Source organism: Protomyctophum bolini (assembly GCF_963924005.1).
Source record: "Protomyctophum bolini genome assembly, chromosome: 4".
In the NCBI taxonomy this organism is placed as follows: domain Eukaryota; kingdom Metazoa; phylum Chordata; class Actinopteri; order Myctophiformes; family Myctophidae; genus Protomyctophum; species Protomyctophum bolini.
The window spans coordinates 16,186,735-16,214,231 of record NC_137865.1 but is presented as its reverse complement, the minus strand read 5'-3'; the positions used below and the strand labels follow the sequence as shown (position 1 = coordinate 16,214,231).

General features: G+C 44.0%; 1 protein-coding gene across 1 annotated transcript in view; it reads left to right on the top strand.

The window, feature by feature from the left end:
• LOC308314722 (neural-cadherin-like) overlaps positions 1 to 27,190 on the top strand; it is a gene marked incomplete at its 5' end in the record, with an annotated part of 230,491 nt that extends 203,301 nt beyond the window's left edge. Inside the window, 7 exons of the mRNA XM_080762381.1 lie at positions 2,163 to 2,352; positions 3,068 to 3,234; positions 11,302 to 11,566; positions 14,548 to 14,734; positions 17,453 to 17,703; positions 24,783 to 24,937; positions 25,954 to 27,190. Of these exons, the coding sequence (XP_080618507.1) occupies positions 2,163 to 2,352; positions 3,068 to 3,234; positions 11,302 to 11,566; positions 14,548 to 14,734; positions 17,453 to 17,703; positions 24,783 to 24,937; positions 25,954 to 26,586 (1,848 nt within the window). The 3' untranslated portion in view covers positions 26,587 to 27,190. The remainder of the gene's footprint in view (positions 1 to 2,162; positions 2,353 to 3,067; positions 3,235 to 11,301; positions 11,567 to 14,547; positions 14,735 to 17,452; positions 17,704 to 24,782; positions 24,938 to 25,953) is intronic.
• Positions 27,191 to 27,497: the final 307 nt, after the last annotated feature.

Here is a 27,497-nt window from a genome sequence, read left to right as displayed (position 1 = left end):
GGTGATCAAGTCCCGACTTACGTCCCAGTAGCTACCCTCGATAAGTCCCATTAGGGAAAAACCAGGGCCACACAATCCGTTCCTCCTGAACTACTCTGCCGGGACTGGGAGGTACCATTCTGGCACATGGAAGGACTAGGCTCTGTGGGTTGACTCCTGTCCGGGCCCCTCCTACGTCTCACCAGGTCCACTCCTGCTCTCACCAGGTCAGGCCCTGTGCGTTGCACCAGACTCCCAGCACCATGCACTTTATTCAGGAATGGTGGATTCTCGAGCCGCAACGGTTCCGCAGGCTCCACCTTGCCCTTGGTGGTGCCGCAGGCTCCGCTTGAGGCTTGAAAACAGTATGTTGTAATTGAACAACTTAAATTGTAAAAGAATGTGATGCACACTGTTGTGAGCATGATAGATCAACTATTTTAACAATTTTATACCTTTTCTTTTTTTCTTTCTAATTTTCAATACATCGATGCATTGATATTAAAAAGAAAACACACTTTGTGTGTGCAGTATGAGTATGTCACCAAATGGACTAGTTGCATCATGACAAAGTAAGTACAAAAGCCAAACCTCTGCCAAAGTGTCCTTGCACACAAAAGCAAGCACTCCAGTACTGTAACAGAAGCACAAATTAGACTAAATGTCTCTTGCAGAAGCTGACTAATACATGTACTTGACCAGGAATACTGTTGTCTCAACTTGGTACTTTCGTTGAAGACTTTGCCCAGTGCTGCTTAAAGGTTGCCAGGGTAACACCTGTATTGTACAGTATACTGTATGAGCTCCATTGTGGGCAGGTGGTGCAGGAACACAGCCTTGTTGTGTTGTGTTGTGTTGTGTTGTGTTGTGTATTGTTGTGTTGTCTTGTGTGTAAGAGCCTCTCTCACTGTTGACCTGTGTGGATAGAAGAGTGAGTCTGCACTGCGCCGCAGGAGTAAGCTCTTCAATAGGAATGTAAATGCACACTCAAGGCCGCAGGCCGCTGGAAGGTCTGCTGAATGCTGATGTCTCTCATTCACTCATTGCTTTATGCTCGCTCTCTCTCTCTCTCTCTCTCTCTCTCGCTCTGTAAATGTTTGAGGTACTTTACTTTATATGCTTCCTGGAGGTAAATGTTGTACTTTTTACTCCACTACTGTACATTAATTTGACAGCTTTAGTTACATGGTAACTTTGCAGATTTAGATTAATAGATTAATTAAAAAAAAATCATCGAATCATTCGAAAATGCTGATAAGCAAGCTCAATTGCAACAGCTTTTAAAATGCTATTTTCGGATTTAAGTGGTTAATGATAAATAATTTGAATGCATTCTGCATAATGACCATTTTTTCTATTTTAAGTATATTTGTATGCTAATAATACATTTGTACTTTGCCATATTAAGTTATGAATGTAGAACCTTGCAACAAAGTAATTTTTTTGTGTTTTTACTTTAGTCCACTTTGACTTCTTCCACTCTTTCTTTCTCCGTTCTCCGTTCTCCCTCTCTCTCTCTCTCTCTCTCTCTCTCTCTCTCTCTCTAGCTACAGTAATACTGATGCAAGAAAACTTTAACTTTCAACAATTTCTTTTAAGTCCTGCCTGCACCTCACTCTGTTCTCCGTCTCACTCAACTGCACCTGCTGGGTCATTGCATTTTGTGTTAAAGCCTCAATCCGTAAAGTGTCATGATCTACCCAGCTCTCCCGCAGAAGGCCCAGCAAACACTTCTCAATAGAGGAGTGAAAATTAAAGTTATAGATTATGGATTCAATATTGGATTGACGCGTCAAATTGTTATTTATTATTTTAAGTTAACCATGACAAAAAGTACATTTCTATATTGTTCATCAGGTACAAAGTAGACCTAGTAGATCAAATAAAAGCAAACACAATAAGAAAATAAGAATGAACTGATCCAGGCAAGTTCCTATATGAATATCTTTCCATTGATGTGGTTGCTTAAAGGTTAAACAAGTTGATTGCTGAAGTAATTATGCAATCTCTCTCGCTCGCTCTCTCTGATTGAACTGAAGGCACTTTGGTTGATTTCTCAGTGATTAATTCACTTTCATCTGGTGTGAGTAACTTTAGACTCTCACCCTCTCTCTGCCCTTCTGTGCTGTTTCTTCTGCTCTCCTGTATACTCAACCTTTCATGTCTCCATTCATGCGTTCCAGCTCTATGACCTTGGATCTCCAGCGGAGGCCTTCAACAGTGTCCGCGGGTGCTCTCTCTTTGATGATGGCCACTGTGCTGACGGGGAGCAGGCCTCTCCCTGTGGCAACAGGGGGCACTGTTTTGCAGAGCGCGGTGGCTCCATCGGCTGCCGGTGCGAGCATGGATACACTGGGCCGCGGTGTGACCAAGGTGGGCCGCAAACATGTGTTGGATATATAAAGAACATCTTCAAATAGTTTAACACGGCTGTTCTCAAGGACCCCCATAACTCTGAGTGTGTACAAACGGAACTGTTGAACCTGTGGCGGTTCCTTTGGTTTCATTTGTACACACAGAGTTATAGACCTGTAACACCGGGGCTCCACCGGGCGCGTCAGCGTCACGTCTCCGTCACCGTCAGGGAATGTTCCCTTTTTAATCAATGAAGGGTGGCTCCACTGCCCGCGTTGCGTTGAGTGACTGCATTAAAATTGCCCCGGTTCTTTTTTTGACGCACGCGACGGAGACGCAACGCGCCCGGTGGAGCCCCGGTGTAAGGTTCCAATTGAAACCCCTCGAGGAACCCTGAGGACTTCAGCGCCCCGATTTGAAAATCTTATTAATTTCAACTTTTAGTCAAAATAAGAAATAATCTTGCATTTAGATTTTGTTTGTAAAAAGAATAATCATTTCAATAACTGTTCTCGATATGGACCCCGTGTTTTGCCATAATCATGCAGCTCTATAACAGTGACCCAGACAGCAATGGTACAAAAATTGTTATAGGCCTAGTATTTGTATTTTGTATTTGCCTTTACAGAACACCGAGCACGTCTCTACATGTTTTCCCATGCGAACATCGTCATTAAGTAAATTTGCTATGTGTGTGTATGTTTTATTTTATTTTATTTTTTTGCTGGACAAGCGGCCCCAGAGTTTTCCTTCGACGGACGGAGTCATGTTCAGTTGCAGCTGCTGTGGTCCCTGCCAGCGCGACAGCTTTGTGTGCAGGTGGGAGTTCGGACGCGCGCTGCCTCTGGTGTCATCTTCAGCCTGCAGTCACAGCGGCAGAGCGAATACCTACGTGTGGAGGTGAGTTATGATGACCTGTCACTCACATATCGCATACCTTTACTGTACATAAACGCAAGCACACACACGCACGCACACACACACACACACACACACACACAGTTGTCAAAACACAAAATACAATACAAAAAACTGTTGAAAATGGGGAAAGTATATACAGTTGGAGGGGCCAAGGGGGTACAGCATTAAATAAACAGAGCTATGTCACATTACAGGTTATTACATTGTGTTATAAAGTTTTTGAGTGGTGCAACCACTCCAAGGAACAGCAATGTCCGTGTCCTGTGTTGGTTCACCCACCTATGTGACGTTAATGAGCACCAGTATGACTATGAGTACCAGTAGGGGCGCTGTTGTGCCAAAAACAGAGAGAGAGAGAGAGGATGGGGGGGAGAGGTGAGTTGCACCACTCAGTTCACACAGGTGTGATTTTTTAAAACAAATAGCAGCATATTTAAATAGTATAAATTAAAAAGCCTAGGTAGCAGCTCTGTTTACATGTGCAGTAGGTCTACTTGGTACAGTCCTTAGGGTGGTTGTATTCCATCGGCTAACATTCTTTTGTCGCAACATTTCACAAACCTTGCTGCTGTGTTTGCACATTGTTGTATTTCCAGATAGATAGATATGGGAGTTTTTTGTCGTTGGATTCAAACTCGCTTTGGGTGTGTGTAATCTGTGGGAAGTATGTGTCTGATGTCTTGGTATAGTGGGCAGTTGGTTAGAAAGTGAAACTCTGTTTCCACCACATTTTATGTGCAGTGGGTGCATAGTCTGTCTTCACACACACACACACACACACACACACACACACACACACACACACACACACACACTGTCGCTGAGTTTGAGTTGGAGTGGAAATGTCATTGGAGTGCTGAAAGACGCTGAAACCAACTGTTGTTTTGTGTATGTGGTTGTAGTGAAGTCATCATAGTGCAGTATCTTCATGTTGCCTTGTCGCTGCCAGTATGAACGCAGCATCAATTATACGTTTGACGGCCTGAACATGTTGAGTAGTTCCCCCAGTACTGTTGTGAAGTCACGGTGAGTTGATGGACTGACTAACGTTAAGTCTTGGAGACGTCTGTGACAAGTATAATGGCGCGTCTACACTGTACGCTCTGGCAGGTACAGCAGGAGAACGCTTTCTGTTAAGTCTGGGGTATTTTCTACTGTGGAGAAGCTGACAGTGAGAAAACCTTCAGGCTCACTCTGTTTAAGGTTATTTTGCTGACTCTGACTAATGTTGCAGGAACAATTCCATCTAGAGAGAAAGTAATTGTGGTGGTGGTGGTGGTGGTGCTGTTGTTTATTGTTGTTGTGATTGTTCCCCAATGTTTCGAAGGTCAGAGCCCCTGCTGTGTGTAGTAGGGCATTAACAAGTTAAGATTTTTCCCAGTCGACTTGACTGATAGTAAAGTCGAAGTTGAGTCGATGCGTCTTTTTATGACGGGGACGGGGGGATGGGGACGACGACGTAGGTGAGATAACAACTGGACCACTTTTATGAGGACTAAACAAGTCAACTGCAACTAAAGGTGAGAAAGCCTTCTAGTCAGAGCCATAGAGTAAGACAGAGTTACGACAACTCTGTTCACTTCATGAGGCCAGGCTCTTCTACATAGACTTGTATTGAATGGGGACAACCGGAAGTTTACGGAATGCATTGGGGTCTATGGGCTCGTGCGAGTACATGAATCACGTGACCGGGCTGTTTTCTGCCCCCTCAATGTCGCAACTTTGACTTACTCTGTGGCTCTGCTTCTAGCACAAAACTCTCCTTTAACAGGGGGAGCATATCAAATACAGAGCATATCAAATGGAGCCGCTAAACAACATGGTGCGCACACAGTGATGGGGATTTCTTGACTTTCGACTTCTCCTAATTTGAGTTGACTTGTGTTAATGACATTGACTTGTCGAGAAATCGACTTTTTAATGAATGCCCTAGTGTCAAGCCATTCAAAAGGCACATTTCAAGAATGAAATTCACACAAGCTCCATGCTTTGACAATGTAGCTTAACCACTTCCAACCTGGCCTCCCTATTCTGTGGTTATGTTTGTTTGTTTTTGAGTGGTGCAGCCACTCCAATGACCAGCAATGTGTGTCCCTCCGTATGTCCCTCCCTGTGTATGTCCCTATGTCTGTTTAGGGTACCAACCAAGCCCCCAGTAAGGCTATCCAACATTGAAGATGCCACTACCTACTGGTGAAATGAGGAATTGCAGCACTTTAATGGAGGTGGACGGACGTTCATGACGTCACATGCGTAATCCCGGACCTCAAAATTTAGGTCCGGGGCTAGGCTAAACTTCCGCTCACTCGAGCCATTGAGTTATAATTATACTTCCGGCAGTCTTCAAAACGCCACTGAGCAACTTCCACTGAAATTAATATCGGGGGGAAGGGCTAACGCTCCGGTTCGGTCTCTATCCTTTATAGCTCTATGGTACCAACAGGTGACAAAGTGGCGCTGTTGAGCTTCACACTGTGCACAGGTGCATGATGGGAAGCTGAGTTTTTTGTGTATTAGTGCAGTACAGACTGCGGTGTAGGGGTGACAAAGGCTGCAGACACAATAGCGTTTGTTGATCACCAAGTGTCACTGTTGTGCAGCAACAGTGACACGCACGCACGCATGCACACACACACACACACACACACACACACACACACACACACACACACACACAGTACAGTACAGTACAGTACAGTACAGTACAGTACAGTACAGTACAGTACAGTACAGTACAGTACAGTACAGTACAGTACAGTACAGTACAGTACCAGTACCACTCAGTTCAGATGGGTCAGATTTTTATATTGAAAATAGCATATCTATGAGCTATTTTCACATGAGACGGTCATAATCGTCAACATGTAAAAGTAAGTAAACTGCCTCCCCCTGGCCTGGCCTGATGGAGGGGAAAGGAACTGGTTGGAATAACGTGTTCCTTCCATGCGCTACATCCAACCAGGGAAACTCCCCCCTGTCAGGTGTAAAGGAGCAACTTGGACACTCAGGCATGAAGGAAGCACTAGTTCAAGTCCGTTGCTCTCCCCTTGTCCCCCATATATGGGGACTAGGTTGGTGGAGGGTGTGTAGAGCCCAGGATCACATTAGATGATTGACACAGGGGTGAAAAATGGGTTACAAAATCGTGGGATAAAAAATATATATAAAAAAAATATGTAAAAGTATAAAATACTGAGTTGCTGAAGCTTGTTGACCAGTGGTGGAAGGTATACCTTTACACAACTAAGTTATGCACCATATTTTCTAAGTATGCTTTCCAGATTCTGTGAAACAGTATATTTCTCTGATGTTCTGTCCCTGTAGTTGGTTTCATTGGCAGTTCTTGTTTGTTTATTCTTCGTGCTTCTGTCTTCTTCACATGAGTCTTCAGGACGGTCTTCAGAGAGTCGTGTTAGCTTAGACTGTGCACGATATGTTTAAGGCAGTGGTGCACTGCTGACATACTGTATTCTGCTGTTAGCAGAATCAGAGTCTTGAGGGATCTGAAATGACCAAACCTGCCTACCTAGTATAGATTTCTGTCCACAGCAGACATAAATGGTGCCATAAGAAAAAGAGTACTTCTTCCACCAATGATGTTGGCACCCAATTAACACACCTTCCCTATGGAATACATTACCTCAAGGCCTGACACATTCCTGAATGAAATGTCAGCCACATGAAATATTTCATGTGGCTGACTGACAAGCTGACTGCCTGGTTGCTAAATGGCTCGGCAAGCACATTATTTTGCAGCGAACCTGCAAACTGCCAACTGTGTCCACTCTACTGCCAGCATCATCTTTCAACTAGGCCTGTCACAACTATTAAATAATCGCTTGCTCGCAATTATTTAGCATAATTGCAATTAATTGGCATAATCATCATAATCATGTTATAAAGTGAAATCTTTTCAGAAATAGTGTAAATAGCTGATTTAGCTCACAACACGTCTCATCACGACGTGTTGTGAGCTTGTATATAGGCTATTTTCAAAAGATTTTGTATACATTTTAAACTTGAGACATTCTGCACAATGAAGTATATTTTGATGCCAATACTTTTTTGCTTTTACTCAGATTCATATTTAATACGGGACATACTTGTAACGGAGTATCATCTACATTGCAATATTGATACTTATACTCAAGTAAAACGTACTACTTCCATGCATCACTGACGGAGGAAAGGAAACAGGCTTTAGCAGCCTGTCTTGTAACATACAGTACGTGGCTGTGGAGCATCTCTGTGAAAGCCTCTCTCTCTCCAGAGTTGAAAGAAACTGTGAAAAAAAGAACACAAAGTCATCTGATGTCTGTCTCCCTCCCTCGCCTCGCCGCTGAAACGTTCTCAGGCAGCCTGTCTCAGAGCTCTCAGAAACACTTGGGCGCAGCAGCAGCAGCAGCAGCAGCAGCAGCAGCCCTGGTGCGTCTGCAGACAACAAGCCTTAATTTAAAGGGCTGTCTTAAAGTGTAGAAATGGGCTAGAGTGCATTCTGAATAAATAAGCACGCATCCACTCTTAGGGATTAGGGAAAAGAATAATAGCAGCTCCTTCACGGAGGAAGGTGTCTGCATGAAAGAGACGATTTATCTAACGAGCCGTTTCTTTTTTTTATACGGATGTCGCTGCAATGGACGGCTTTGTTTGAAACGTTAATTATCTTAACTGTGGTTTATCTCTAAAATCATAATTTGATTTGAATCTGATTTGAAGTCCCAGTTTGGGGAGGTGGAGGGGGGGGGATGAGACAATTAACCTACTGATATTTACACTATGACATACTTATAGTGACTATATCATGTGTGCAAACTGTGCATGTGTGTGTGGGCGCATCAGACAATGAGTACAATGGGTATTGGATAACTACAGGGGCATGCTTTCATTCTCAATGGGCATCAACCTAATATTTGTAAAACCCACAGTCACTATGAAAGGAAAAAAAGACCAAAAAGGCAACTCTACAAGCTCACAATTGTGCCACGATGGGACTTGTGAGCTTGTACTGTAGTAGTAGACTGATGATTTTTGCTGCACAACACTCTTATTATGACAAATTAAGTGTAATCTATGCCATTAATGCAAGAATTTATGCATGATTGTATGTGCACATAAGCATGCATATACATACATACGTATGTGCACTAGTGGGATTCAGAATCGGGAGGTGTTTGCCTCCCAGTCCCCCCCCCCCCCCACTGGGTTCGTACAGGGTGGACTCATGTGTTCCACTGTGTATTGAATTATCCTAGCTGCCCCACTTTCCAATTAAGGCGTTGACATGTACAAGCTGCCGTTACAGGAGCCCCTCCCAGCGTCGGCTCGTTGTGTTCGCTCATCCCTAAACCCGCTGAAGATAATTGTTGTTCCTTTTATAACCTGCCTTCCGGGTGCCTCTCTGCCGCTGCCATGTACCACTGCAGTAATGTCTGGCTCTCTGCCGCTGCCATGTACCACTGCAGTAATGTCTGGCAGCTTTGCTAAACATACCAAGCTGAAAATCCCAAAGCTGCATGAATTAACGTTTTAAATCAAGCTTCCGCTGAGCTTTGACGCCTACGATCTTCTGTAAATACCCAAATTTCACAGTTTTTTTGTTCATACTTACAGTAAATAGCGATGTCAGTCACCTGTGGGATCCCGTCTCAGCAGGGAAACGCGGCCTACTTTTTGTTGATGCTGTTTTATTCAGATCAAAGCAAAGCCCAGAGTGAATTTTTGGAAATGACTGCTAAAGTAGCTCTAAGCTTACAACATGTCACACTTCGAGCTTGTACAGTAGATCTGCTATGTTTCTGCGTGCAACACTAATTAATCCATAAGGCTTGAGTCATGTACTCTTTCAAGTAATTTATTTTTGGTAGCAGCACCGACGGAAACTCCTCAGCAATGTTGGGCATTAAGATAATTAGTTATACTGTAGTTACTGTACTGGTTACTGCTTTCAAAACAACTGATTTACTAACTGGGATAATCTAAATGTAATTAATTAATTTGAATGAAGTTGGGAAAATTTACATTCTCTGCTTTTTTTGTGAAAAAAAGACTAAGCAAAAGCTTTGTTTAAAAGGTATATTTTGAATCCGTAGATTGATTGTGGGGCTCTCAAATGGTCAGGGAGGGCATTCCACGTGGGGCAGTGGAGCAGAACGCATTAACAATTGTTACATATTACATATCGTTTCTGCCGGGTGCTAGCCTGGAATTAGCATGACTGATAACGTGGATTTACTCACACGTTGTTCCACGGTATCAGCAACAAGTGAATGAAGCAGGGATGTGCACACATACAGGTACAGTAGACATCAAAGGCATCTCCAGTAGATAAAGCGTGCTGGGTTGCGCCCTGCAGATCTACAAGCTCTCAATGCGTTACAGCGCGACTCGTGTGAGCTTGTAGATCTTCTATTTTAGCATTTTTTTTGTCCAAAAGTGCCCTCTTCCGGGATTTCAGCCCCTGCCTGGCTAACATTCTCTGCACATACCTGGAGTGAAGTGGTGCAAGCTCGTATGCTCCTAACTGTTACTTTTCATTTGAATAAAACAGCTGATCTACAAGCTTGCAGAGCGATGCATTGTGTGCTTGTAGATCGGTAATCTTTGCTTCTTTTGGGTGACACTGTAGTACGATGAAGTAGGGCCTTAATTATTGTTCTGCCATCTACGAACATGTTCGGACTCCCTGGGCTAGGATAGGCAGGTGCCAACCACGAACATGTTCGTAGACCCCCGTATACTCCATAATCCTACCGTCAATTTACCTTTTAGCATTGCTCCGGTTGCTATGCAACGCCTCCGGTGGTGTCCACCGGCCAATAAGGGACCACCATTCTTGATGACGTAACTAAGGTGTGTGTGTGTGTGTGTGTGTGTGCATGGTGTGCGAACTTGTTTCTTTGTATAGGCCTACCATTGCTATTGAGTAAATGTCTGTATATCGTTGCTGTCGAGAGATGAACCTCATATCTCCACAACTTTGTGTGTTTTCTCGTAAATGAATGCCCCTACTTCAACATACCTTATTAAGACTCAAGACTCATTTGTGGAAAATTGTGTGTGTGTGTGTGTGTGTGTGTGTGTGTGTGTGTGTGTGTGTGTGTGTGTGTGTGTGTGTGTGTATAATTGCCGGAACTTTGTCCGTCCATCCGTGTGTGTCTGTGTACCATTGAACTGATTGGCATGATGAAACCTTGCATGCACACTCCCTGGAGGCCAAGTAAAAACCTCTGCCCCAAACATTTCACATCAGCCTGTTATACTGTAGCACCACCAGGAGGCATTAAAAAAAACATTTATTTTTATATTACTACTAGTACTCCTATAGATTTTGTCCAAAGATCACCAATCGGTACACATTATCGCTATAGTGATCTCTAGACAGATCTGTCTGATGTTTTTTCTTTCCCTTTTTTCGTTTTGAACAAATTGCCTCAAATCATGAGGTTGCCGTGAAACATCACTGGCCCACAATAAGCTACCTGCCACAGCGGTCAATTCATTCATGTATTAAGAAATATATACTGTATTAATAATTTAAAAAAGCTTCTCGATTGTGTTGTAAACTCTAAGTACTGGACCCTCGTCTGGTCTGACTGACAGGTAGTGTGTGCCGGCTGGGTGGTGTGTGATAATCCGGTTGAAGTATTCCTTCGGTACGGCGACTGCGGCGGCGGGCCCGGGAGAACAATAACGCGACACGAGACAGTATCACGCTAAGGGTTCACAAAGGTTATTACACAAACAGGAACATATATAGTGCAGGATCCTAATGACGTGATAACAAGATATGAGACATAATAATAATAACGTGCCTACTGCAGCAAGGCTGACCTTGCTGTCTGAGATGTCTCTCGTCTGTCTCTCGTAGCCTAACTATAAAGTATGCTACAGATCAGGCAGTACACAATACATATCAAGTACACTGTGTCTCACGTTCAAGTACACAGACATGGGCGATCATGATTTATAACAGATTGTATGATTGAAGTAATCAAGAGAATAATCACTAATAAAATAATCTCATAGTTACGTGCCTTACGTTCCCAGGTGTTCAGAGGTGTGCTGGCGGTCTTCTTCAACCTGGGAGACGGAGACTACAACCTCACGTTGCCCCGCCATCGCTTGGACAACGGAGACTGGCACGAGGTGGAGCTGGACCGCTTCGGCAGAGAGTTCACACTGCGATTGGATGGCGGGGGCGGGAGGCGGGAGGTCACCGCCTCCCCGGGGCGGAGTCAGGAGATCATCATCGACCCGCTGGTCGTCATGCTCGGCAACTCCTTCCCCTCCGGACACAACCACAGCTTCCTGGGTATGAATTCTAACACAATGTTCATCTCACCCCTTTCAACCCAGAGTCCCTATTTTGAGCATGACGTTTTATAGGCACAAATGTATAAATATAAAAAATAAAATCTCAAAGATAAAAAAGGCATGATCTACAAGCTCACAATAGCTTGCATTGCGACATGTTGTGAGCTTGTAGATCAGCTATTTTCACTATTTGTTGTATGAGGAAGTATAGTGTTTAAAGGACCCATTTCTTTTATATACTGTAATAGTGTAATTGGTCCTCACTAATACTCTGCATCTCAGAGGTGGGCTGGGGACCGTTCAGGAAGATTTCAAACGTTGTTGTTCTATTTATTTTTGTTGCAATTACAATGGCTTGTAATTTATTTCAGCATGCTCACTTTCCAGGAAGATAAAGGCTGTAGTTTCTATTAGATTGGAATCCCCATCGATGTCATTGTTGGTTGTTGTTGGTGGCAGGTTTATGAACTCTCCATAGCCAATGAGACACAGACGCCATCTTATACGGAGAATTAGAGAAGACCAATTATATTGACGATAAGATTTTAAGACATAAGTGCTCCTTTAAGTGCTCCCGAAGAGTGTACAAAATGATGCTGATGCTCAGACATGTGGATGGAAGAAACCAAGGTGTGAAACTATGTGAATGATTCACAGAGAAGATTGTGTGCACATCTCAAAGCCTATATTTAGGCCAGGTGCTGGATGTCAGGCATCAAGTCAAACATCAAAGAGGAGAAAGAACATCCGCACACTAGTTTCTAGAGCTACAAGACTTATACTTTATTAAGAGGCAACAAATTGCAACGTTTCGACCTCCTAGGTCTTCATATGGCAAAGATATTTTCCTGATGAAGAATTAAGAAAGACGAATTAGAAAGATATTTGCCTGATGAAGACCTAGTAGGTCGAAACATTGCAATTGTTGCCTCTTCATAAAAATTAAGTCTCAGAGCTCTAGAAACTAGTGTGCGGATGTTTTTTCTCCTCTATAAACTGTGAATGATTGAGGGAATGTGGATGCATGGAAGGGTGGGTGTAGGTATCACCCTGACCTCCTCAGCTTGCATATGCACCCCTGTCATAATTCATGGACTGATAAATGATTCAGCAGATCCCCTCTCCCTTCCCTTTCTCATCTCCATGGTTCACAACTTGGCCCCGAGATATTTTTGTGAATCCTGAGTCTCGGGTAGACAGCGGGTGTGTGTGGGGGGGGGGGGGGGGGGGGGAGTGCGACACTCTCATCAGTGCAGATCATAGTTTTGAAACCTTTTGGTGCCAAGGACCACCACATTGATATGAAAAGGTTTTATGCCAGGGACCACCATGCAGAAGAGAAGACTTGTGTAAAACAAAAATGCACAAATCTTAACATACATTTTAAGATGTTTGTGATGCACTACTTCAGCTGGGGACCCCCTGGAAACCCCCCGCTGGACCCCACTTTGAGAACCAATCCATGCAGAATGTGTAGCTCAATGGTTCTCAGACTTTTTCAATGTTAGGGACCCCGAAATTGTATTTGGCCAGCGACCCCCATCTGAAAATAATGTTTAGAAATTAGTTACAAATATGCCACATTTTTCTAATTCTTTTTCTAGACCAGTTTTTTTCTCATCGCTGAGGTATACAGTAGTATAGGGTTAAAGTGCTTAAAATTATTTTAATGATATATTACAAAAACACAGAAACACTGCTGTACTGTACGTTATCAGTGTGTGTTATAAGACTTACTGTATAACATTAATAACTTAGAGTTATTAATATGAAACTACTTGGAATGTAAATGTGGTTGTACCTGGTTAAATACAATAATATGTTATGATCAGTGTATCAATGAATATGATTAGAGTATACATTTTGTTGTATACATCAATGTATTAATGATAGGCCTACATTATGAAATTATTCATTATGATCCCTGTAGAAATGGTGTGTTATGATTAGTGAATAAATGATATGTTATGGTCAGCATATAAATTGCTCTGGTGGGAAGTAACTGAGTACAGTACATGTACTCAAGTATTGTATTATTGTACATTATTTTTTACATTGTGGTATTGATATATTTTTACTTAAATGTGAGTACTTCCTTCACCACTGATAAATTGCATCTTACACCTCATCGTCCCCAAAGACTGCAGCTAACAAACCAACCAGCAGAGAAAAGAACTCTTTGCTGACAGCTTAGCCTTGGGCTGTGTGTGTGTGTGTGTGTGTGTGTGTGTGTGTGTGTGTGTGTGTGTGTGTGTGTGTGTGTGTGTGCGTGTGCGTGTGCGTGCGTGCGTGTGCGTGTACATGGTGGCCTACCATTGCTATTGAGTAAATGTCTGTATATCGTTGCTGTCGAGAGATGAACCTCATATCTCCACAACGTTGTGTGTTTTCTCGTAAATTAATGCCCCTACTTCAACATACCGTATTTTGCCGAATTTAAGACGACTCTGATTATAAGACTTAAGACTCATTTGTGGAAAAAGAACATTAAATGTCAAATAGTCTAGTCCCCGATTATAATATGACCCTGATATTTAGGATATTTCCATTGGGAAGTCTTATATTCAGACAAATAGTGTACTAACTACAGCGTCACACAAAACTATCAGAAGTATCAGATCCACAAGCTTGTTTAGAGCTTGTAGATCTGCTAATTTAGACATTTTTTTATTTGAATCCTGAGCAGTTTTTGGACATAATGAGGTTTACAATTACAACCGTCAGAGACGACATTAAAGTTCTCGCCTGTCTGGACGACTGGTGTCTTTATATAGTCTCTCTCCCAATTAAAGATTAACTTATCTTTACCACTGTTTCACGCCTCTCTTGTTCCTTTCTCTCTTTCTTTCTCACTTTCTCACTCTCTCCACTACCACCACCCTCCCCCTCTCTCTCTCTGTTTCTCTCTGTCTCTCTGTCTCTCTCGTTCTCTCGTTCTCCCTCGCGCCCTCCAAACACCTCCTCCTCATCCATCCTCAGGCTGTCTGCGTGATCTGAGGCTGAGCGGTCGCTCCGTTCCTCTGGACAAGCAGCAGTCGTCCTCCGAGGGGCTTCAGGTGGTCAGCTCTCAGGGTGTTTCCCTCGGCTGCTCTTCAGAAGCCTGCAGGGAGCACCACTGCTCCCCTCCCTTCATCTGTGCCGACCTGTGGAGGCACTATGAATGCAGGTAATATACCGCTATACACTCCAGTATGTGTAGTGTACAGTATATGTACTGTATCATGATGCACTGCAAGTCCTCAAGCGCCTCTTAACCACCCCCTCGATAAAGCCACCCATTGACGGTATGGAGGCAGAGGGATGTTTACAGAATCGGAGGATAAGATGTGTCATCGTGCACCGCAAGCCTGAACCCCGCTGAGTTGAACTGAAAACAGCATTTTACTTCAGTAGAAGGTTAGGTGTGTAGTTATTTTTGCACTGAATCTATACCAAGGCCTGCAGTAGTTCTCACAGTTTTTCAGGTTACTGTGATACTACTAGGCCTCTCAAGATTTAGAACCAGTATTTTCAACGGTATCTCAGAGCTATTCCAATGGAAATAATAGCCAATTTCTGCAATAAAGAATCTTCCTCTGAAGCCTGAGGAAGGTCGCAAGACCGAAACGTTGCTTCAATAAATGCTCTGAACCCAGCAAGTGGCAGTGTGCGGGAGTCTCTTCTTTCCACATTGTATAAGCCTCGTCATCATCGCACCTGCTCCAAATTACCTACCGGGTGTACGGAAGTCATCTCTCTATATGCAATAAAGAATCTGAAATAGTTTTAGGAATAGTAGATTGTAGTAATAAATTACAATGATGTACATACGTGGTCCTGTGGGCTTACGGACAAATTTGCACTTACACATGCCAGCTTTCATCCCAGAAGTGGTTGCAAGTCAGTCCGACCTTGTACATCTGAAAAGTACTCTTGCAAGTTCTTCAAAAGAAATGCATGGGTGAAAGAAGTGCTCAAAGCCATATGCAAATGAATTAGTTATCATTATTCTGATTTAGTTTCTTAAGTAAAAGTAGTAGTGCCAATGATAGAAATACTATGTTACATGACAAGTAAAACCCTAACCCTAAAGGTTTAAAACTATTGACATAAAATAATATTTACAGTGCCAAAGTAAAATATCTCACACCATTGATTTCTTGTCTATTCTTTTCTTTCATTCTATTTTATTTTTATTTTTACTTTTACAAGCTGTATTGGAGGCTTCCGTCCATCCCCACAGAGGTCAGGCCACACAACTGTATAAATGTCCCAGTCCGTCGATAGGTCATAACGTCACTGTACACACTCGCATGCTGAGTGCTTGCTGAGTGCTACGGTGGGTTCCTGCCGACATCGTTATGTAATTAAAGCTTCTGTGCTTTATATCGACTCAGTCTAAGGAGTTTTACTTATTTTTCTATACGGTGAGCGAGTCTTTTCCTGTCAAAGTTTCCCTTATGTTTTTGAGACCACCGCTACCGTAGTCAAGTTTGAAAAAAGGACGAAGAAAGGCGCAACAGTTTTCTCAGTGCTTTATATCGACTACACACATATACAACAACAAAAGCCTTGCTGGGTCTGCCTCCTGCCATGCATTTAAATCAAAGTCCTTTTTAACGTTTGCAAATTGGAGCCAGCTCTCTCCATCCACTGGCATTCTTCGCTGGCTGGCATTCTCTATGGCAGGGGTTCTCAACGTTTTTGACTGGGGACCCCCAGAAATGCTTTGGCCATGTCTCGCGACCCCCGGCATTGTCTCAGTGTGTATACTGTACCCCAAAGCAGGTCCACCCACCATCTGTGTGTTGTTATTCTTATAGGGCCTTGGACTTTGATCCTCTCTACCAAATGTGGTACTGTAGCGGTCTATGAGAGAACAATACTTGAATGGGAATTGGGAACTACATGTCACATCTTCCTATAGTCATTATGCACATTGGAAAATGTAATGCACTCATTCATCAATATACAGTAACTAACGTGTGATACAAACATATGATTCCCATTGAAGAATCTGACGAGTGTGTGTGCTGCGAAAACTGGGAGGACTTGCGTGTCAAACCTTTGTGAATAGCCGGATACTATACTAATATAAATAGGTGCAAAATGACCAATGAACAATAATATTTGGCAAATTACGAGCTGCGTTCGCTTCCTGCGTTTGCGCGTCTTACTTGTAATGTCATACAGTACAGTAGGCTACATGCCACAATATAGTGTCACTGCTACCTCTTTAAACCTGACTGAGATGTAAGACTCTGAACCATGTTCCGTCTTCTCTCAGCGCAGAGCCATGTTCACATTCTGTGGCCACAGCACAGCCTGGGGGTTAGAGATGGGGGGCCAACATGTATGCACTCAAGTGCCTTTGAAATCAGTTCTGTGCCAGTGGCACGGACATTCTGCATTTCTTTTTCCACTTTTATGTTCCAGTGTGACGGCCCCAAGAAGTGACATATTTGATGTAAGTGGTTTAACCACTTCCAACCTTCTGTCCCTCTGGCAAAAGTCTATTTTCTTTATTTTTTTATCTCAAACTTTCAACATCCATCATCTTCATCTTCAACCGCATAATGCGTAGTCGGGTCACGGGGGCAACAGCTCCACCAGAGAGCTCCAGACTTCCCTCTCCAGAGCAACATTAGAGCCCTCCTCCTGGGGGATCCCGAGACGTTCCAAGGCCAGTGAGTCAATGTCTTTCCTCCAACTGCGCCTTGGTCTGCCCCGGGGTCAAAGATTCGACAATCTTTGACATTTAAAAAAAAATAGCAACAATAGCAGAGAATAAAATAGGCCTTAAGTGGTTCAACACAAAGGGTTTACTAATGTTTGTTGTCTCCGCTCCGCTTCATTAGCTTTTTGTTTTCATACTAACTGCATCTCTCTGCTCTGTTTGCTACAGGTGTCCCCCAGGCCATTTGACCAAAGAGACCCCGTCAGGCAAGGGGTGCGTGTACACACTGTGCGTTAGCAGACCGTGCCGCCACGGCACGTGCGTGGCACACTCGCCCTCCAGGTACACGTGTCACTGCAGCGAGGGCTACCGGGGACGCCACTGCGAGGTGACGCTGGCCATGTTTCACAACGAGGACGGCGGCAGCCTCAGCGTCAGCTCCATGTTTGCCATCAGCATCTGCGTGATGGCCTTCCTAGGTAGCTATGTGGACTATGTTCTCTTCTACTTGTGGTGACCACGTTCAGCCCTGCTCCTTTCAACTCTCGCTCAAGTCTGCATGTGTTTTTTCTATCCCCCTGCCGCTGCATGTGTGTCACTATTTTAAACCCTTTGTTTGATGTGATGTTTCATCTCTGATTATTTTTTTATTTTTCACTCTCCAGGCATCTCTTCTTTGTTTAGTTTTTTATTTTAAATTACATTAGGTATTCTACCCCCTTTGTCTGCATCACGCGTGGTCGGCGTGTGAAACGCTTTAATCATCCCCCGCCTTGTGCCAGCTGGGTGGGCTCAAGCCACAGGGCGTCGGTGTATGGTCTCTCTAGCCCTGTTTCATGTGGTAACAAGGAACAGTGTGAGCAGCCAGAAGGGAAGCTTGTATGTGATTCACTGGGCAGGTTGTAACATGCCCCGGGAGCCACGTTGACTTCTTTATACGATCCTTTATATTTCTTAATCGCCCCAACGTTCCCCTACTGTCACATGCAATGTTCCATTGTGACTTGCTTCACACGTCATTTCGTCGCCAAAGCCTTAATTCACTATGTGACATGTTTTATATGTTTTATATATGCCGTACAGTCTGCTGACTTCATGCCCCTAGTGTCTGTCTTTGTCTTTCCATCTAAATTTCCATGGCATATACAGTATTTTGTTCTTGGCCTCAGCCAACCTAAATGTGTCGGTATCGCTGCTGACGCAGCGACACACACACACCTCCACACACACCCCAACGTGTGTGTGTGTGTGTGTGTGTGTGTGTGTGTGTGTGTGTGTGTGTGTGTGTGTGTGCGTGTGCGTGCGCGCGTACTGTATGTTTGCGTCTCGTAAAAGTCTGAAGCTCCCACCTCCCACATGGAGTCACACTAGCCTTTATGAGTCTCTCTGTCACAGGCAGGCTTATAAAACGCTTGGGCGATTCAATACTGCTCTGTCCCTGCCTCCATAACTGACTCAACATTCCCCCCGGGTATGTGGCTAGTATTGCGACATCAGTTATTCTGACACTTCGGGTCCCTGAGTGAAACTGATAAAGCGGTCTTCAATATTTGATAATGAATTCCAAGATGATGAAGTTGTGGCTGCGGCATCATTCATGAAAATGCAAGTGTCATCACATGCAAAATAAAAGAAGGCCACAGTCACCCGAGGTGCTGTACTGGTCTGCCCACCGTCGCTGATGAGGTGGTATATATTCAAGGCTCCCAACTTTTCACCTTTACGAAGAGTCACCAACTAATCTATTATATTCAATAATTCGGATTGGAATAGAGGCCTTTGCAGACTGTTATTAGATTTTCACAGCTCATAAAATAGCTTCCCTCCAACTTGTAACAAGGTGGAGTATTTTACAAACCATAACTTTGATGTGATGAATCACTGGCCCTGGAACTATAACATCACTCCGTCTGTGGATTCTAATGAACAGTCAATTATTTATTTATCGTTGTTGTGATGAGATATCATTTTGTTCTACTATTAATACACTCTCGGTCTCTCTTTCTCTTGCACTCTCTCATATGCACGCACACGCACGCCGCACACACACACACACACACACACACACACACACACACACACACACACACACACACACACACACACACACACACACACACACACACTAAAAAAAATGCATTGTGCAGGACTGCCGGCTGGGCGCTAAATTAAAATGGGACTCGGGCTCAGCCTCCATTAAAAGTTAAAATCATCATCCATTATTGAGTTTTACACAAGCCATCACAGAGCGGCCAGATTGTGCCAGTTCAGCACGAGATGACGTGTGAGTGTGATGTGTGACTGTGCTTCATTAGTCCTCTTGAATATGTCTGAAGGGTCACACTGTGTATTTGGACATTGGATTGTGATATTAATTTTCTAATGACTGGGGTATAGGGGGAATATATTTGTATTTTTGTACACATTCATTTGATCATTTGAAGTGCCTAGTTTGTTTTCCTCCGGACGATAAATAAATCACGTCTCCCTGTCTCTCATCATGTGCCGTTTCCTTGTGTCTTCTTCTTCCGACACCTCTCAATATTTCATGACATTTCTGCCTGACATTTCTGCCCGACTTTTCACTATCACCAATCTTGCTTTACCGTTGCAATTAACCTCCGCTTAATGCTAATGTGACTTTCTCCCAAAGCTGTTCTGAAAGCTATTCCCTGTGTGTCCATTCACAATGCATTCACAGTCTGTTCCCGGGCTATCTAAACCCATAACACCCTACCCTGTTCATCCTGGTGGGTAGAAGAGCTGGAAGGTGGCAGTGTTATGGATTGATGAATGAGTGCAATGTTTGTTCTCCGCCATGAGTGATATTGATCTAATATCCAGCTGCACACGGCTGCACACGCAACACCAGCCAACAGCTGCTGCAGGCGCTATAGAGTGCACCGTTTCTACACAGTAAAAAAGTGAGTGTTAATCTAACTCCCGAGAGTGCACAAATGTAACCAAATGGACCCTTACGGGTCCATTTGGTTACATTTGTGCACTCTCGGAGTTAGATAACCATGGCTTATACGAGGCGAGCTGCGTGCGTGTGAATGCTTCTGTGAAGTTTGCTGTGAACTTCTGTGTGCTTATGTGTATTGGAATTGTAGTGGTTCACAACCTTTTTTTAAGCTGTGGACCACTAGCCTATTTTGAACAATCCTGAAGTACTGGATCTTTTGGATACAATTATTTTAAAACATTGTTGTTTTTTTCCTGGCCAGGTACGATTCCAGGCCAGGCCAGAAATCTGTCCATGTCTCAAGTCTCTTAACCCTTAATTGCTCCCTGAGCACCATAGAATGGTGCACACTGCTCCCCGTAGTTGCAAATATACAGTGACAAAAAAACACCCTAAGGACTGGGGACTATTCTATCTATCTATCTATCTATCTATCTATCTATCTATCTATCTATCTATCTATCTATCTATCTATCTATCTATCTATCTATCTATCTATCTATCTATCTATCTATCTATCTATCTATCTATCTATCTAGCCTGGAATCAATACCATTGTTGGGTTTCTGATCCGGTCGGAGCGGAAATATCGTTACGTCATCAGTCAGTCAGAACCAACAAATCGATTGATTGATTACTTGATTGATTGATTGATTGAAGGATTTATTAACAGATTGGAGAATTACAGTGTATACATGCAGTAAATGACCGGAACCTCCGGTGCCGTGCACCTCCAAAATGATTCCCCTATAGTTTATTTAAAATGTAGTTTGGTATAATCATTTTGTTTCTTTTGGTATATGATAATCGTTTGGTACAGTATGTACAGTATGCGTTTATTCTAAGAGAGGATTGTGTGCACAGTATATGAATATTTGCCTGTTGAAGACCTAAAATGTTAAAAACATTGCAGATCCTTTTTCTTCTCCATCATTTATGCTAAACTCATCGCACAAGACTAAACGAATTGATTCACATTACAGTATGCAGGGAACAAAATCAATGCGACGCCAACCGGAACCAACCAACCGGAACGCCATTGTCTTTTTCCTTTTCTCCAAACGGATTCACACGGGACAGTTTTTAGAATGAATGCAAGGCTTTCCTCCGCGGTGGAAAGCCTGCTGACACGAGGTTAAGGTGTTTCTAAATCTCAGCTATACGCCTCTCTCTCTCTGCACTGTGTATGGAGCTATAGAGATGTCTGTGTTTGACAGGAGCTCAGGAGGTGCACGGCGTCATGGGCAGAGGTGAGTGGAGGCACACAGCGCACAGTAGCAGGTAATCCTGGAGGCGGGCGAGAGGGCCGGCCCATTGCTGACCTCTGGCACTGGCCCTCCTCATCCACATTCTATCCTATTCTATTTCCTCTGAGTCGCTGCCGTGGTGCGAACAGGGTTCAGGTCAGCTGATCAGATCAATACATACATCTGTCTCGACCCCGTGCTGACGAGGCCAGAGGAAAGGTTTGAGTCTCACTCTCCTCTCTGCCAAAGCCTCGGTTAAACTTACAGTATAGTTATACTTACAGTATAGTTCCGTGCCAGTGTCGTGCATCTGTACATCTGCTATTTACGGCAAGCAGCACCAGCATGCAACTAATAAGTATAAATCAGGCTTAATACAAAGTAGTAGTAAGGTTGAAATCTCTTTTTTGCAAGTAGAAATTAATCCGGGTCTTACAGGGTTAAGAGAGGACAGCGTATAGAATTAAAAAGTGTCTAACATTAGTAAACAGCAGTTATTGTGCAGCGTTCCTCAGGCGTAAATAGACATTATTGTAGCATCCCAGCAGGGTGCCCATTGGACAGAGAAGGGGGTTCCCAGCATGCCTCGGGAGCACATACCTTGACAGCTGTTGTTCTAGCGTTGAATATATGTTATGGGAAACATAACCATTTGTTTTCTTTGTTTTCTTTTTTTTTTACCCCTTTTTCCCTCCCCAATTTAGTTGTTATGCCAATTAATTCCTCCCCACACGCATTTCTGTGTTGTTACACTGCCGATGTGTCCCACTGACTTTTTAGCTGCCATTTTTTGCCACTTTAAGGCACAGCGACGACAGGCCAGCAGTGGAAGACCTGAGGGGGCGGTTTGGGGCATATTTAGGCGGGCAGTCAATAGGTAGGAAGGTGTGAGACCAAATTTGAGAGCTTTAAGCAGAAATAATCAATAATAAGCAGACTTTGCAACCTGACTGTAGAAAGTAACAGTACAGTAAAGAACTTGGGGGTCATTATTGATTCTTGATTCTTGATTCTTTATAAACAAGTAAAATAATTTTAAAATCAATCCTAAAAACAACCGGAAAAAGTGCATTGCCGCAATCAAGCCGAGAAAAAACAAAGGTGTGGATGAGCATTTTGTCTAACATATTTCTAACGTGAAAAAAGGCAATCTTGGTAACATGATTAATGTGTGGATTAAAATTCAATTCAGAATCAATAATGACCCCCAAGTTCTTTACTGTACTGTTACTTTCTACAGTCAGGTTGCCAAGTCTGCTTATTATTGATTATTTCTGCTCACTAGAACCGATTATGAGAACTTCTGTCTTATCCTCATTTAGCTTGAGAAAGTTCTCACTCGTCCAGCATTTGATGAACAGGTCAACAACGGGTCTAAAGCACAGGGATCATCTGGAGCTACAGAAAGATATAGTTGGCTATCATCAGAAATGGAATGGAAATGGAAATTCACTCCGTGATTGGTAATAAGTTCCCCCAACGGCAGTATGTATACAGGAATAACAATAGAGGACCAAGAATTGTGTGTGTATGCATGCGTGTGCGTGTGCGCGTGTGTGTGCGCCCACGTGCGTGCACGTGTCTGTGGACGGTGGCCACGCACACTAATCTTGCAAACCACTGGACCGATCTGTCCGTGTCTAGTGCAGCTTGCCAGACAGTAGAGAACAGATAGCAGCTCAATAGAGTTCTGATGGAGCTGAAACCATGTGGAACCATACTGTATAAGTCCCAGATCCACGTCATTCCCATGTGGATCTCCAGATCCACAAGTTGATTTTTTGCAAGACGTCTTGATTTTCACGAACAATATGGGTGAATACAGGGAGCACGCCACTCCCTTCAGGACTCACTGTCTTGTTTTGGCATTTGGTGAGCTGTTCACCACAATGTTCTTGTGAATATACATTTTTAATCATGAGCAAGGCTCCAAAGTGGATCTGGGACCATCCTGTGACGTCATCTACAGTATGACATATGATGTATGACTCCAAAACGTATTGATAACGGGTGCTCAATAAGCTTGTTATCAGATTTTATCGGTTATCCATCCCTAAGAAGGAGACTGTTCTTTTTGATTACATTACACAACGTAGGTATTTAACTACTAACTCACCCATTGAAAACACAGTAACTATAATGGCGTTACTGAATGGGAAAATGTGTAGAGTTATGTTACAAGTTACAGCAAAAAGTAGTTTCGTTATGTAAAGTAACTTAAAGTAAGGGCGTAAGCGTTAGTTCCAACACTGAATAAAGTACAGATCTCATCTACAGTAGTAGGAGAGAGAAAATAATAATATAATAAGAATAATCATAAAATATTAAGTCAGAAACCTAGAGGCCAGGCGGGGACGCAGGCAGAAAGAGACGAGGAGACGTAACTAGGTTGCAGAGAGAGAGAGCCGGAGCCAGTCAGGGAGGGGAGCTGGGGAGGGAGGCCCACATCGTCCAATGCAACAGAACGAGGAAGACGAGAAGAGGAATTCAAATTAAAGAGATAACGAGAATGAAAGCAAAGTGAGAACAAGAAGGGGCCAAGAGACTCGGAGAGAGAGAGAGAGAGAGAGAGAGAGAGAGAGAGAGGGAGAGAGAGGGAGAGAGAGAGAGAGAGTGAGAGAGAGAGAGGGAGAGAGAGAGAGAGAGCGATGGCAGATGGGAGAAAAATATTGGTTGAGATTAATGGACTTTAAAGGTCAGTCCGGCATGCTGTATAATTTAGCACACAATAGCTGTGATTGATGTGGATGCTTTAGGAGCATTCCTCTGCGCCGCCTGCTCCTTGTGCACCATGCATCCCTCTGCTGCCACTACCCACCCAGAGGCTTTGTGTTTAAGCCGGGGAGGAGTGCACATCCGGTTAATAGGTTTCCGAGGAACCTGTGGTCTTCGGTAGAGGCAGGAAACGGAGAGCCGACATCAAAGGGAATAGGTGCAAAGGTTGTGCCTTTGTTTCAGTCTATGCTCTATTAGTATGTCCTAACTGTGCAGCCGGCTGTACTAATGGCTCTTGCAGGGGCAACAGAGGGGAGAGAGAGGTAGGGCAATCTGGCAGAAGCTCCCATACGGCACCCTTAGCCATTATCTTGGCCAGTTGAAGTGCTTCAAAGGATATTATTCTTGTCACAGACAAGAGTGTGGATCTATGGGGGTGGGATATTAAATTGTAAAAGGAAAAATACAGAAGAATAAATAAATAAAAGCTACACAGACAGGTTGTGTCCTTGCCCATGTCTCATTACTTTCCGCTCACAGTGTGTGTGTGACTGTACATTTATACTGTAGCTCGGCAGCCCTCTCACCTGACCCTGTGCTAACCTGCTCTCTGCCCCCCCCCCCCCCCCAGTGCTGATGCTGGGCCTGTTCCTGTACTCCTGCTGGAGGAGACACAAGGGCCTGAAGGAGGGCGTGTACCACGTGTCGGCACACCACGGCGAGTGGGAGGACATCCGAGAGAATGTGCTCAACTATGATGAAGAGGGAGGAGGGGAGCAGGACCAGGTACAAAACACACAGCAACACCATTATACGGTACTACTTTAACCCCCAGAGTGTCAATAAGTGACCCTTTTAATTTGACTCCACTTTTCCTATACTTGAACTCGCACTCGGAGTGCAAAATGATGTGCAGTGTGCAACAATACTTTTCACTTATATTTGCTTACTTCCGCGCACGCACGCACGCACGCACACAGTGTTCAGACTGTCCACAGGTCCTTCAAAAAAGTGTTAAATAGTCTTACATCCTATTTGACATATTTAGACCTTAACCACTTTCAACCTGGAAAGGTCATTATAGATGCCAAAAATAGCAAGTCCACAACACGTTGCAACTTGTATCAATCGCAATGTGTTGTGAGCTGATACTGTATCTCTGCCACAGAACCCTGTCATGTGTTTCGTAGCTCCCACAGGAATGTTATTCAAGGATGAAGGCCTATACTATACATTTGTCCTGTAAATCAGTTCCATGTATGAAGCCTTCATTTTGAGTTTTCCACATAAACATTTTGTAATACAAATTGTATTTATATAATTTATTTATTCATAAGATTATAATTGTCAGAATTAGTTGATTAGTCATTTGATCATGCTCAGCAGCCAAATTGGCCTTGAAATAAAATGTAAGTTCCCAGGAGATATGGGATGGTAGTCAATACTGGAAATTAACCAATGGCTAGTAAATGCCTCTATTTGCTTTAATAGTGCTCCTAATAGCAGTTCCCCTCCTCTACAATCAGATAATTAATTAGTTGTCCAATCAATGGCGGTGTTGTTGCCAACATATCGTCCTCAGACAGTGGCTCTTCGTCAGACGATGAGCCTCATTTCATGTCGGAGACGAAAGCTGAGAAACATTGTTCTTCTACACAGGGGTCTAATATGGTTGTGTGCCTTTTAATGATTTATTTCTGTATGTTCAATAGAGCACTCATCCATAGAAACACCTTTAACACATCTCTATCTCCCTGTGCTTTTCTCTCTCTCTCTCTCTCTCTCTCTCTCTCTCTCTCCAGAACGGCTTTAACATGGTGGAACTCCAGCGCTCCCTCCAGCCCAGCCCGGCGCAATCACTTCGCTACAGCTACCCACAATGCATCATCTCTTGCCCTCAGGCCAAGGCGCCGCAGGAGCGCAGCCAGAAGGGAGGGGCGCCCGGCAGCAACGGGGCGGGCAACGCGGCCATCGCCCTGCGCCTGGCCATGCCCCCGTCGCAGACACCGGACAGCCTGCCCTCCCCTCTGACCTTCCGCCGCTCCCACAAGAGCATGTCCTTCTCCAGCCAGGACCTGGCCCGCTACCTGTGCGAGGTCATCAGGGACACGGAGCAGCCGGGGAAGGGGCTGGCCGCCGGCACCATGACCACGCCGCGACAGCGACACTCCGGGAAGCAGCGGCGCGCCGGCCTGGCGGCAGTGCGCTCCCTCAGCTCCCTCACCGCCGTCGAGGCTCAGGGTTCAGAGGTCAATCTACGGGGTGAGCAGGACAGCCCCCGGCTGGACAGGTTCAGAACCCTCCGGGCGGTCGTTAGTGAGCTGCGGGGAGAGCCCACGAGCCACTCCAAGACCGCGGAGGAGGAGGAGGAGGAGGGCCAGCGGGACAAGCTGAAGGAGAGCCGCGGGCAGCCAAACTGCGAGAAGAGCGGGTGAGGTCATATTTATGCTCCCTCGTACGGCAGCAGCGTGCGGCCGGAAATAGCCGATCTACAAGCTCAAAACACCGCGCCGCCGTAGGACAAAGTATAAATCATGGTTATAAGACTGCTGCTCATGGACCGTTATGGAAAAGAAACATTGATCACATGGCTGAGAAATCTAGAGGGAGACAATTAAATGGGGAGATACTCTGAGCTTGCTGAACTCGCTGAGATTGTATGCGTGCACATGTGTATGTGTGCGTGTGTGCACATGTGTATGTGTGCGTGTGTGCGTGTGCGTGCGTGCGTGCGTGCGTGCGTGTGTGTGTGTGTGTGAGTGAGTGCGTGCGTGCATGCGTGCGTGCAGTTTGCTCTAAATGTCCTGTATCGATGGTACTTTGAACATTTCAGCTCTTTGATGGAAGATGTTTACCAATGAATGGACTGATGTGATGTGTTTTCTTGACATTGCACTGTATAGTATATATCCCACATGATGCACTTTTGGAAGAGCCCTCTGTCAAAACAATCCATTATCTGAAATCAGTCAAAATAAGAGAGTGCACATGTAATTCCTTTGAAAGAGCTGGTTTCTTTTCTTTCTCCTTTTCTCATCAATGACCGTCACCATGAAATAATTTGTGTGAAGAAAAGCAAAACTTGCTTTCATTTGTATTTTATCTATTTCCTTTTGAATAAAATGAATATCTTTGATAATACTCTAGCTGGGATCCAATCTTGTTCAAATGCATTCCTGAGTCCTGCATTTGCAATCGACAGATCTCCCATCTTAAAAGTTCACACTATCTTTCATCATCAAATGCAAATCGCTGAGGCTGCTCTTTATTTACACGATCAGGTATACCGTATACCTGCCGCCACAAACCTCATCCCTAAATCCCCCAGTCACACACGTGACTATGC